The 12562-nt window shown below is 47.9% G+C and overlaps 1 protein-coding gene across 1 annotated transcript in view; it reads left to right on the top strand.

The window, feature by feature from the left end:
• The window catches only part of JAG1 (jagged canonical Notch ligand 1), a 35554-nt gene extending 25986 nt beyond the window's left edge, over positions 1–9568 (top strand). The window contains exons 14-26 of the mRNA XM_045832996.1: positions 513–677; positions 1114–1227; positions 1761–1874; positions 1973–2086; positions 2199–2315; positions 2792–2819; positions 3306–3391; positions 4743–4856; positions 5502–5611; positions 5703–5936; positions 6157–6288; positions 6591–6741; positions 7583–9568. Of these exons, the coding sequence (XP_045688952.1) occupies positions 513–677; positions 1114–1227; positions 1761–1874; positions 1973–2086; positions 2199–2315; positions 2792–2819; positions 3306–3391; positions 4743–4856; positions 5502–5611; positions 5703–5936; positions 6157–6288; positions 6591–6741; positions 7583–8040 (1937 nt within the window). The 3' untranslated portion in view covers positions 8041–9568. The remainder of the gene's footprint in view (positions 1–512; positions 678–1113; positions 1228–1760; positions 1875–1972; positions 2087–2198; positions 2316–2791; positions 2820–3305; positions 3392–4742; positions 4857–5501; positions 5612–5702; positions 5937–6156; positions 6289–6590; positions 6742–7582) is intronic.
• The last annotated feature ends 2994 nt before the right edge of the window (positions 9569–12562 follow it).

Genomic DNA, 12562 nt, shown 5'->3' with positions numbered 1-12562 from the left:
AAAGGAAGGAGCATTTAGAGTGTGACCAGTGCAATGGGAAACTTATTTAATTTCAAATGATTTAAATTTAAATGGCCACATGTAGCTTGTGGCTGCTATCTTAGGTGGCACAGTCTTGCAGGTTCCAGAAGTTTGTCCATCAGCCTTGCCTTAAGCATGATGAAGTAGGAAGGAAAGCTGGTTTTTCTTCCTTTCAGAAGCCTCTACCAAAGAGATGAAGGGCAGGAGGACAGGGGCCCACAGACATTGAGACTACTCAGCCACGTAGGGAGAAAATGTTTTTAACAAACTAATAAACTTAAAAAACTTCAGTCTGCCTGGCATCTCAGTGTTGTCACAGTGTGACAGGGCATGCTGCCAGAGTCTTGGCCCCACGGTGCCTCTTGATCTCTTCCCCTCATTAGCCAAAGGTGCCTGTGTCTGGGAAAGCAGGCTTGGCGTGTGTCCTTGGCTTAGGAACGCCATGTCTCATGGGTCAGTGGCCATAATCTGATCCTGAGTCTGTCTTCTAGTGATTGACAGCTGCACAGTGGCCATGGCTTCCAACGACACGCCTGAAGGGGTGCGGTATATCTCCTCCAACGTCTGTGGCCCCCATGGGAAGTGCAAGAGTCAGTCGGGAGGCAAATTCACGTGTGACTGTAACAAAGGCTTCACTGGAACGTACTGCCATGAAAGTAAGACCCTCTCCCTGCCTCTGCCCAGCTCAGGGAGCTTGCGGGTCTGGATTGTTTCAGTCGAGACGAGTGTGAAGGTTTGCCATTATATCTAGGCTCTAAGACTGAGTTGTGTTTAACATATGAGATCACTGATGCCTCTGAGCCTTCAGCACATTTTAGAATGTTCCGGAATCTTAGTTTGGGTGATTCTTCTTTCTGTGGGAATGTCTTCCCCACACCCACTGAGCAGCTTAGCCTGTAAGGACATCAATAAAATGCATGTGGCATTTTCAGGAGAGCCCTGCTTAGTGGGCTGCCTGCTGAATTCGAGACAGTCCTGATGGAAGTGAGGACTTTGAGGTGCCAAGCGCGTGTCCTCAGATGGCAGCTTATAGAGCAGTGCCCGGCTCTACTAGTACTTCATTTACCAGACTTCTGTTTCCTTTTCTCTTAGATATTAATGACTGTGAGAGCAACCCCTGTAAAAATGGCGGCACCTGCATCGATGGTGTCAACTCCTACAAGTGCATCTGTAGTGACGGCTGGGAGGGGGCCTACTGTGAAACCAGTGAGTCTGGTCTTCTTGGGACAGACAGCTCTGGCATTGTGGAGGGTGGGGGAGTGGGGTGGTCAATCTATGTAGCCTTTCTTTCTCATGGAAATTTCTGAAAGGAAGACCCCAGCTGTGTTCCTGCAGTGGGACAGCATGGCCTGGCTGCTATTTGTATTTCTTAATGTGGGTGACAGCCAGTGGGAAGGAATTGCTGCTGCGGAGCTACAGAATCCGATTGTGTGATTGAGATGACAGACATCCCTGCTTGTAATTGATTGTCAGTTTTGCCTGTCTTGATTTCAATTTCATGGGAATGACAGGCCTGCTCCTGACTTCACTAACTTGTGTGGGATTAAAAGTAACCTGGTTGGGGGCTCCTTTACTCTCCTACAAAGGGTAATGGTGTTAAAGTCCAGGGATTTCTCAGCTGGTCTTGGAACTTGGGGTGGAAAGCAGGGGTGGGAGTGGCCATAGGAAACGTGTGGCTCTCATGGGTTGTGTGGGGTCCTGGGTGCATGTTCAGCTGGGGGTCTCCTCTTTGGTTCTAGACATCAACGACTGCAGCCAGAACCCCTGCCACAATGGGGGCTCGTGTCGAGACCTAGTCAACGACTTTTACTGTGACTGTAAGAACGGGTGGAAAGGAAAGACCTGCCACTCGCGTAAGTGGTAGCTGACTGGGATGCTGTCCCTGGGACCCCTCTGTCTCTTCTGTGAGGGGAGCTGGCCAGGGGCTCACACTGAGGTCTTCCTCCTCCAGGTGACAGCCAGTGTGACGAGGCCACATGCAACAACGGGGGCACCTGCTATGATGAAGGGGATGCTTTCAAGTGCATGTGTTCTGCAGGGTGGGATGGAACGACCTGTAACATAGGTAACTTTCTGCCCCACTTGATCCCCTATGAGTGCTTTCCTGGCTGTGGCTTTTGCCCCTTCAGACTGTTTTTGGATCCTCAGGGAGGATGGTCTCTGCTCCTGTTTTACAGCCCGAAATAGTAGCTGCCTGCCAAACCCCTGCCATAACGGGGGCACCTGTGTGGTCAATGGCGAGTCCTTCACGTGTGTCTGCAAAGAAGGCTGGGAGGGGCCCATCTGCACTCAGAGTGAGTGTCCCCCACCCCGTGGAACTCTCCAAGGGCTGTGGGAGCACATCCTGACACCCTCAGGGACTTGAAGTAGAAACCAGAAGCAGAATAGCTGTTTGATGTCTGCTTCTGCATCACCTGGGTCTGTTCTAATGACTTGATGGGATGCAGCCCTGACCTGGGCATGAGAAAGTCGCCAAAGAGATAAGTGGAGACAGATGGCGTCTCGTTCCCAGCTCTGCTCTGACCAGCAGCCTGTCTCCTTCCATTCTCACACCCCGTCCTCAGCCCTGCCAGGGCCTCTTCCTGTGTACATGTGTCCCACGGTGAGCGGAACAAAGTGTGGTGCAGGCCTGGTTCCAATTGAGCAGGGGCCTTAAGTGCATTTTGCTGGTGTTAACTACGACGTTATCATCTGGGTATTAGGGAAATTGGCAGTGTTTTCACTCAGGGCTGAGACTGCTTTGCTATTAAGTTGTCTTTTTACTTTGCAGATACCAATGACTGCAGCCCTCATCCCTGGTAAGTGTGACTACCTTTTAAGCCAGCACTTGTTGGCTGTAATGTGCATGTGCCTCACCCAGGATCTTGTTTAAAATGAAGGTTCTGATTTAGTAGGTCAGCTGGGCTGCAGACCCTGCCTTTCCAACAAACACCCAGGGAGTGCCCATCCTGCTGGTCTGTGGACCACACTTTAATTAGCCAGGTTGTATTCATTTAGAGCAGTGGTTCTCAACCTTCACTGCCCACACAAATCACCTGGGAGCTGCTGCTGCTGCTTTTTTTTTTTTTTTGAAATAAGATCCAGTGCCTGGGCTGCAGCTGGGACCTGTCAGATGAGACACTGGGGGTGGGATCCATCAGTATTTTTAAAGCTCCCGGGCAGTGGTGAATGTGGCCCGGGTTTAGAGCTGCTGTGGTCACTGGCGAGGCTCCCTATGATTGGCTGGTAGCCTATGTCTTGGATAGGGAGGTTGGTAACCTAGGTGGTCTTTGCTCTCTTCTTAGTTACAACAGTGGCACGTGCGTGGATGGAGACAACTGGTACCGGTGTGAGTGTGCCCCTGGTTTTGCTGGGCCTGACTGCAGAATAAGTAAGGACTGCCTCTAGCTGGGTTTGCAAGGGCTTTTTTTTTTTAAAAGATTTATTTTTTTAGAGAGGAGAAGGGAGGGAGAAAGGGAGAAAAACATCAGTGTGTGGTGCCTCCTGTGTGCCCCCTACTGGGGACCTGGCCTGTAACCCAGGCATATGACCTGACTGGGAATCGAACCAGAGACCTTTCGGTTCACAGGCCAGTGCTCAGTCCACTGAGCCACTCCAAGCAGGGCTGCAGTGGCTTTATTTTCCCCACATCACCCCTCAGCCTGAGAGTTTACATCTTTAAAACAACTAAGGCCATGATGCCCTTTATTTGCCAGGCAGAGCTCTGTAATCCCTGCCCCCTCCTCCAGCTGTCTAGATCCTCAGGTACCTGTTGGCCCTTCGGTGGGTGGCACAGCCCTCCTTGTTTAGGGAAGAGAGCACCAGGCACAGAGCTTGACAATTAAGCTAGTCTGAGCCCCTAAGGAAAGAGTGTGCTTTTCGCCACAACTGACATATTATGGGCAAGTGGACGTTGACCACAGCTGTGCTGGTGGAGCACGGAGCTAACACCGATGGAAGGGACCAGGGCTGCGGTCTCCTAAGGCATGATCAGGCGCTGGTGGAAGGACTAAAACGAAAACTGGGGGCGGGCAGTGCAGTTTCTCAGGAACCTTAAAGTTTATTCTTTATTTTGAGCCTTTTCTGCTAGTTTTTTATAAGCCATATCTTTTACAAAAGCAATAGAACAGTGTTTTTTTCTTTTCCCTAACTTACTTGAAATTTTACTAGTTTGCGATCCCCTATTCTGGGACTGAGTGGACTCCAGCCCTGGGTGGGGGTGCCTTGTTTCTTTTTCCTGTTTCTAAGGTTGACATATGGCCTGGGAGCCACATCTGGCCTGCTGCCTATTTTTATAAATAAAGTTTTATTGGCATACAGCCATGCTCATTCATTTACACTGTCTAGGGCTGCTTTTAAGCTATGATAAGAGTTGGGTAGTTGTGACAGGGACCACATGGCCTACAAAGCCTAAAATATTTGCTGTCTGACCCTTTTAAAGAAATTTGCCAGCCCTTCCGATAAATTGCACTCAGAAAAAGGAACTTATTTTGGGAGGTAGCAGTGTTAAATTAAATGATCCTCAGCTGTTAAAAGTCCAGCTAATGGTGACTGGGGGGAGCAGTGACGGGTAGAGCTTTTGGAGCACTGATCCTGTTTCTTTATTTGGGTGCTGATTACATGAAAATTCATCAACGTTACACTTTTTGTAGGCCTTCCTATGTGTATGTAATGCCAGTGAAAGCTTAGGAAAACATCGTTGCCTCCAGTTGGAGCCTAAACTTGAACTCCATTTCTCCTAGACATAAATGAATGCCAGTCTTCACCTTGTGCTTTTGGGGCAACCTGTGTGGATGAGATCAATGGCTACCGGTGTGTCTGCCCCCCAGGGCACAGTGGTGCCAAGTGCCAGGAAGGTATGTGGGCCAGGCCCCAGCTTCCCGTGTGTCCTGTGGGGTGAGTGGGTGCTCCAGTCACTGCAGTCACCATTTTGACCATGAGCAGACACTGTGCCCAGGGAGAGAACACAGTGGGGACATACAGTGGGGATAACAGGGAAGGGGGGAACTTTGAGAGGTCCCCTGAAAACAGGGTAGCTGTTGCCTTGCTGTAATTGTGCTATGTAGCAAACCACCTCTACACTCAGGTGGCTTACAATAGGCATTTATTTGCATTCATGGGCACACAGAGCGGGCAGAGTGCTAGGTGCTGCAGGTTGGGCTCAGGTCTGTTCTTGGTTCCTCCTCACCCTCCCGGGCCATCAGTGGCACCTGGGGTGTGTGCTTTTTCTGGCATATGGCAGGCTTTCAGGAGGCAGAGCGCTCTGTGAGTCAACTGTGAGAGACTGCTTACAACACATCCCCTGGTGTGGCCTTGGCCAAAGCAGGTCACGTGGCTGTGGAAAAGCCAGCAGAGGAGGAAAGCATACTTGCCTCTCCTGGAAGGAACTTGTAATGTGACAAAGGCCACGGGTGTGATCATTTCCTAACAGGGAGGGAGTAAAGAATCGAGATCCGTCTACAGGAAAGGAAAGTCCTTCCACTCATGTCTCCGCCTCTCAGTTTCAGGGAGGCCTTGCATCACCATGGGGAGTGTGATACCAGACGGAGCTAGGTGGGATGATGACTGCAATACCTGCCAGTGTCTGAATGGACGGATTGCCTGCTCAAAGGTAGGATGTGAGGGCTGCTGCAGGTCACCTGAACTCTGCAACAACTGATGGGCATTTCTCCTGAGCTGCCTGCTCCTGTCTCTCCCTCCAGGTCTGGTGTGGCCCTCGACCTTGCCTGCTCCACAAAGGACATAGTGAGTGCCCCAGCGGGCAGAGCTGCATCCCCATCCTGGACGACCAGTGCTTTGTCCGCCCCTGCACAGGTGTGGGCGAGTGTCACTCTTCCAGCCTTCAGCCCGTGAAGACCAAATGCACTTCGGACCCCTATTACCAGGATAACTGTGCAAACATCACGTTCACCTTCCACAAAGAGATGATGTCCCCGGTATGGAGCTTCTTTTTCAGTTGGGAAATGGTGTGTGGCTGCCTTTACTAAGGCAGGACCATTGTAAGCTAGGATTCAGTTCTCTGTAGCCTAAGTTCTTGCCTTATGGAACTTAGTTCCTGCAAAATGCAACTGAATATAACCTAACTTCCAAGGAAACATCATCCTTTTTCTCCTTTGAGTATCTTACATATGCGTGGACTTTTCAATATTGTTCTAGGGTCTTACCACAGAGCACATTTGCAGTGAATTGAGGAATTTAAATATTTTGAAGAATGTTTCTGCTGAATATTCAATATACATAGCTTGTGAGCCTTCCTCTTCTGCGAACAATGAAATACACGTGGCTATTGTAAGTATAAGATCTATTCACATTTAATAATTAATTTGATTGCAAGATAACTAGCAACCTTCAGTTAGCCAGGAGCAAATACATCAGAAGAGAGTTTGGCCTACGTATGTTGTCAAATGATTTTGAATAAAAGTATACCTGGAACATGTAAAATAATATTGAATGTAAATGATAATTGAAAAACTTTAAAAAATAATGAAATGTTACATGAAATTTTTGAAAAAGCTACTGTTGAAAAACTGCTAGGGAAAAGCTGGTTATTCCCTGACCCTCCAGACTGACAATCCCCCCCTCCCGCCCAGTCTGCTGAAGACATACGGGATGATGGAAACCCTATCAAGGAAATCACGGACAAAATTATAGACCTCGTCAGTAAGCGTGATGGAAACAGCTCGCTTATTGCTGCAGTTGCAGAAGTGAGAGTACAGAGGCGTCCTCTGAAGAACAGAACGGGTAAGTGTCAGGTGGGAACAGTCCCTTTCACTGATGAGTGCCAAAAGGATCTTATCACACTGTGCAGTAAAACCACCAGGCGGGCAGTTACCTCAAGGAACTCCCCCGCCTCCTCCCCTGGCCCCTCATTTCACTGGTGAGGAAACAGGCCAGTTGACTTGACCAATGTCATATTGCGATGGGCCCAGGTTGGCCTGACTTGTTCCCCTGCCAACAGGCTGTGTGCTCACAAGCAGGCCCCTCTGTAGTGCATGTGCTAATCCTAGATCCTTGTGAAGCCCTAGTGCAGAGAGCTTCACGGTGCCTTGAGCTCTGGTGTGCAAAACCTGCCTTGGTGTTCTGGTGTCGTGTGACAGCCTGGCCTAAGCACCGTGAGACACTGGTTTGATAGGCAGCTCGAAGGCCCTGCAGTATGTCCAGACTCTCCTTCAGACCATCTTAAGCATCTTTGTTCTAGCAAGGCGAGAAATTGGGCTCATGACCTCTTGGGGCATCGGAGCCGTCTGTGCTCAGATCGGGTTTCTGGTAATTCTGAAAACCAGATCTGTAATGAGCTTTCTAAGTCGCCAGACTGCCCTTGACTGAACCAGACACTGCTCTCCCCACACGAAGTTGGGGAATCGGTAGGAGCTGCTGCTTTGCTCAGTTTCTCTGGGGACAATAGTGTCAGGGTCTCCAAGGTCCCAGGTCCCAGCACTGCTAATCAAGCTGTGAGTTACAATAGGCAGTTGTGAAAAGGATCGTGTCCCATGATGCCCCTTTTTAGGGACTCAGGGCAGGAGAACCACTGTTGGTACTCTTTCGTTCCAAGAGGGTAATGGGTTTGGGGCCTGCCTTGCAGATTTCCTGGTCCCTCTGCTGAGCTCCGTGCTCAGCGTGGCGTGGGTCTGTTGCTTGGTGACGGCCTTCTACTGGTGTGTGCGGAAGCGGCGGAAGCCCAGCAGCCACGCGCGCTCAGCCTCAGAGGACAATACCACCAACAACGTCAGGGAGCAGCTGAACCAGATAAAAAACCCAATCGAGAAGCATGGGGCCAACACAGTCCCCATCAAGGACTACGAGAACAAAAACTCCAAAATGTCAAAAATAAGGACACATAACTCGGAGGTAGAGGAGGACGACATGGACAAGCACCAGCAGAAAACCCGGTTCACCAAGCAGCCAGCGTACACGCTGGTAGACAGAGAGGAGAAGCCCCCCAACGGCACACCTGCCAAACACCCAAACTGGACAAACAAACAGGACAACAGAGACCTGGAGAGCGCCCAGAGCTTAAATCGGGTGGAGTACATCGTATAGCAGACGGCGGGCGCCACCTCCGCCACTAGGTAGAGTCCGCGGGCGCACGGGGCTGTAGTTCTTTAACTGTCTAGTCCAGTCTGAGGGTGTTGTTGGCTTAGAATCCCTGTGTTAATTTAAGTTTTGACAAGCTGGCTTACACTGGCAATGGTAGTTTCTGTGGTTGCCTGGGAAATCGAGGGCTGCGTCTCAGAGCTATGCAAAAACCAGTCCCATGTGCCCTAGTGCACGGTCCCTGCAGCCAACAGGTCTTGGATCAGGCGCCCAGAAGGCCCCACCTCTAGGCCTTGAGCTTCCACTTCCGCCAGGTGTCCCGAGGGTGATGCAGTCTTAGGATCATAGTTTTATTTATATTTATTGACTCGAGTTGTTTTTGTATATTGGTTTTATGATGACGTACAAGTAGTTCTGTATTTGAAAAGTGCCTTTGCAGCTCAGAACCACAGCAACTATCACAAATGAGTTTATTATTTATTTTTTTTATTGTATTTTGTTGTTGGGGGAGGGGGGACTGATGTTGGCAGTTGCTGGTAAAATGAAGAATTTAAAGAGGAAAAATGTCAAAAGTAGACTTTTGTACAGTTATGTAAATAATTCTTTTTTTATTAATCACTGTGTATATTTGATTTATTAACTTAATAATCAAGAGCCTTAAACATCATTCCTTTTTATTTATATGTATGTGTTTAGAACTGAAGGTTTTTGATAGCATTGTAAGCGTATGGCTTTATTTTTTTTGAACTTATTTTCTTACTATGTGTTGCCTATAAGCCAAAACTAAGGTGTTTGAAAATGGTTTATTTTTAAGACAATAGATGGGCTTCTGTGCCTGGAATACTGGTGGAGTATTTTTTTTGTTGTTTTTTGGGGTTTTTTTTTTTGTCCAACATCAAGATGTTTAAAACACCTCCTATAGCATCACTTTAAAACACGTTTTCAGAACCGACTGAGGCAGTTTCAGAATTAGTCTAGAATAGTTTTTTGGGGTTTTTTTTTCTGCTTTTGACTTGAAAAGAGACAGGCAGGTTATCTGCTACACAGCAGTTTAAGGGAACAAGTCGAGCTATGACCTAAAGGTAGCCAAAATGTTGAGTGGTCAAATATCATTAAAAATATCAAATTAATTGTGTGAAGTTGGAAGCGCACCAGTCTTATTTTGTAAATTCTGATTTTTTTCCCCACCATTCGTATGTAATACTGAACCACCTGTAGGTTTGATTTTTGTTAATCTACTGCATTTAGGGAGTATTCTAATAAGCTAGTTGAATACTTGAAGAATAAAATGCCCAGTGAGATCACTGTTTAGATTTGCCATAGAGTACACTGCCTGCCTTAAGTGAGGAAATCAAAACGTTATCACAAAGTTTAAGATCCAAAAGGCTTATAAAACAGTAATTTTGTTGGTTCATCATTGAGACCGTGAAGATACTTTGTATTGTCCTATTAGTGTTATGAACATAAAAATGCATCTTTGTGTTCCTGGCAATAAATTTTGAAAAGTAATATTTATTAAATTTTTTGTATAAAAACCTGGAACAGTGTGGCCTCTTCTGAGTTTATGTAGTGTGGTGCTGCTGATAGTGATCATTAGGGGCACACAGAACAAGAGCTCAGAGCCTTTTCAGCCACTAAGCTCATCTGAAGTGGGGCTGCTGGGAAGCTGAGCTGTGAGAACCCCATCTTGGAGGCCTTGATTCCCTTGTCACTCAACAGCAAGTGTGAATACTGCTTGAATCAACACCACTGGATCAATGGCCTGCAGCGTGGAGGTGAATTGTTTGTGACCACTCAGGGGAAATGCGTACCTTTCCCACTACAGTGAAAGGGTTTTTTAAATAGCTTGGAATTGGTGTTGGGGGCTGAAGAGGGAGAGTGAGTGCTTTTTCTCATTTTTTTCCTGGCTACTTGGATTAATACATTAATGTCCTTCCATCATTATAGACCTTGTAGACTTTGTTCACTTATGCCTCACTGCACAGGCTTCTGGGGTCCAGGCCCATCAATCTACTTATCACTTTGTACCCTGAAGTGAGTATTCTGTTGGCCTTGCCACGCTGCTTTGGGGTGCCAGGTGCCTGGCCTTCTATGAGGCTCCAGAGTTGGGCTGTTTCCACCTGTTAGGGGCAGGAGAGCTGTGGTTCTCCCTCTAGGCTGCTGGGCCAGAGGCCAACATGGCCCTGCCTCCACGTCATGGGTGGGGTGGGGAAGCTTTGCCTCTGGCCCCTTCAGCAAGGGATGAGCTGAGGTGACACACACAGGGCCAGCTCCCAGCAGCTGCTTGGAGTTGCCTGGTATTCGCTGCTTCTGGTTAAGACGCCAAAGCTCACCCTCCTGGGGGCACTGTCCCCAGAGCTTCACCTCTCAGGCCATCCACTCACCTCCAGTTTTCAGAGTGTAACTCAAACTGGAGCAACAAACTTTGAATGGAGAAGCCGACAGGATGTCTTCTTTCATTGGGAGGCTATTTTCCACTCTAGGCTATAGGCCAAGAGAATTGTGTTCTCTGATGGGCATCTTGGTTACGAGTGGATGGTGGGCTTTAATTACCCTATCCACACTCCTTGTGCATGAACAGAGGTCTTCAAGGGGGTCAGAGCTCACCCATGGCAGTGCATTTTGGCTTGCTGGGGCAGCAGCCCTGAAAGAGTGGATTCCCATGACATTTCCCTAGCATAGCAATACTTCTGTCACTAATCCCTGCTGGTGAACAGCAGGTGGTTCCCACAAGGTGGGGTCAGGGAGGGAGATGTGGTCTCCTAGTACACAGACCCAAGGAGCCGGAAATGGTCTGGTTTCGCAGCACTGAACTCAAACCGTCCTAAAGCAATACCTTGCTCTGGTGGTTTGTAAACTTGGATTATGCAGGACCCCGGAATTCTTCGGCTGGTTGCCAAATGCTTTTGTGCCAAGAAAAAAACAGTTAATGAGCCTTTGCAATTTTTTATTACAGAAGGGACATGATCTTGAGACTCACATGTGTTTTAAGGAGTCCTGTGTCCAGGACACTCAGCGGGAAGGTAGAGATCAGGCTCCTCAAAACCAGGACTGTAATTGTCAGAATGTTTTCCCCCTTCTTCCAGGTAGAAGGCATCAGGCAAGGGGGCCTTGGGTATCTTGGATATCCTGGGTACAGGGAAGGGGAAAGGAAGGGACTTGTTTAGCTTTCCTGTTCCCCATGAACACTGGGGGCCCTCTGTGAGCAGACCCTGGGAGAAAACTTGGCTAACTAGAACTCAGCATTAGAATGTACCATGAAACTCCAGGAAGGAATTAAGTGGAAGATGATTGTTTTTAGATAGGAAACTCTCCTGAGATTCTAGACTTACGTGACGTAGAATCAGAATAGAAAAGGGGAGGGGGCTATATCTTAATTGGCAAAAAGCCTAGTGAGACTGGGTGATAAACAGAAACAACTTGAAAGCTACACATTTATCTTAAATGCAGATTCCTAGGTCTGACCCAAGATTCACCAGGAGTGGGGCTGGGCAATCTGCATTTTCAAGAGCTGTCCCCTCCCCTCCTCTCTGCGTTTTGTATAGTTAAATTTGAGAACTCTACTAAAACCCTAAAGTATAAGCTCTTCATTAATTATAATGTTTTTCCTCCTTGTTAAACTGAATTAAGTAGCCTGGAAGCCAGTTTGTTGCTAAATTGCCACCTGACATCATTTTTATGTAAAATAATTATGCTGCCCTCTGTGCAAGTTGTGGTCTTAAGTGCTTCGTGTTTATTGGTTGATCTGAGGGGCCAGTGAGTGAAAATTAACTTATTTGTGTATATTTTTTAGGTAGCAAAGGAACCATGGTGGGCTTCCCACCTTTCTAAATGGTGTACACCTGGGTATCTGAATGCGAGGGAGCATCAGCTAAAAACTGGTTGCCTTTAAAGAAAAAGGTCTCATGGGTGTACAGAGGTTTGCAACTTGGGCTGAGCAATGTTACAGCATTTCCGTTTTCAACTGTGGGTCTCGTACTTGCCTCTACTGGGAATGAGAACCAGGAGTTCAGAGGTTCCTGGGCTGGGAAGACACAGCACATGGGTTATGGGAAGCCTCCTCCTGCTAATGTGTATTTATACTTTGTAAGCTCTGATTCATCCAAGCACTGGAACAGAAATCTGCTTCCTGAGGTTCTGTTTTTAAATAGATAGTTTGCAAAAACAACAATTATTTTTCTTAACATTTTTTTCCACCCCACAAGCAGCTAAACACCCCAGCTCAGGCTATGTCAGTCTCCAACAATGCCAACAGACAGCTGGGTATTCGGGGACAGAAGGGTACCCTGAGGCAGTTCTGTGGGGTTCTGGCCCTACAAGTCTTCAGAGTGTAGAAACCATTAGAGCAATCTTGTTGCATCACTTGAAGACTATATTTCTGGGTCTATTAAAAATAACCAATTTACCTTTGTGAACAGGTGCCTCCTGATGGTTGTTACAGTAACGGCAAGAGGGGTGGTGCTCCTGGGGCTGCCGGGGCAGCGGCGGCAGAGGGCCTGCTCACCTGCGTGCACCCTGAGAGCGTGTC

Source organism: Phyllostomus hastatus, unplaced genomic scaffold, assembly GCF_019186645.2.
Source record: "Phyllostomus hastatus isolate PE091 unplaced genomic scaffold, TTU_PhHast_1.1 phas_contig_17, whole genome shotgun sequence".
Lineage (NCBI taxonomy): Eukaryota > Metazoa > Chordata > Mammalia > Chiroptera > Phyllostomidae > Phyllostomus > Phyllostomus hastatus.
The sequence above is the reverse complement of the archived record's forward strand: the minus strand, read 5'-3'. Positions and strand labels throughout refer to the sequence as shown.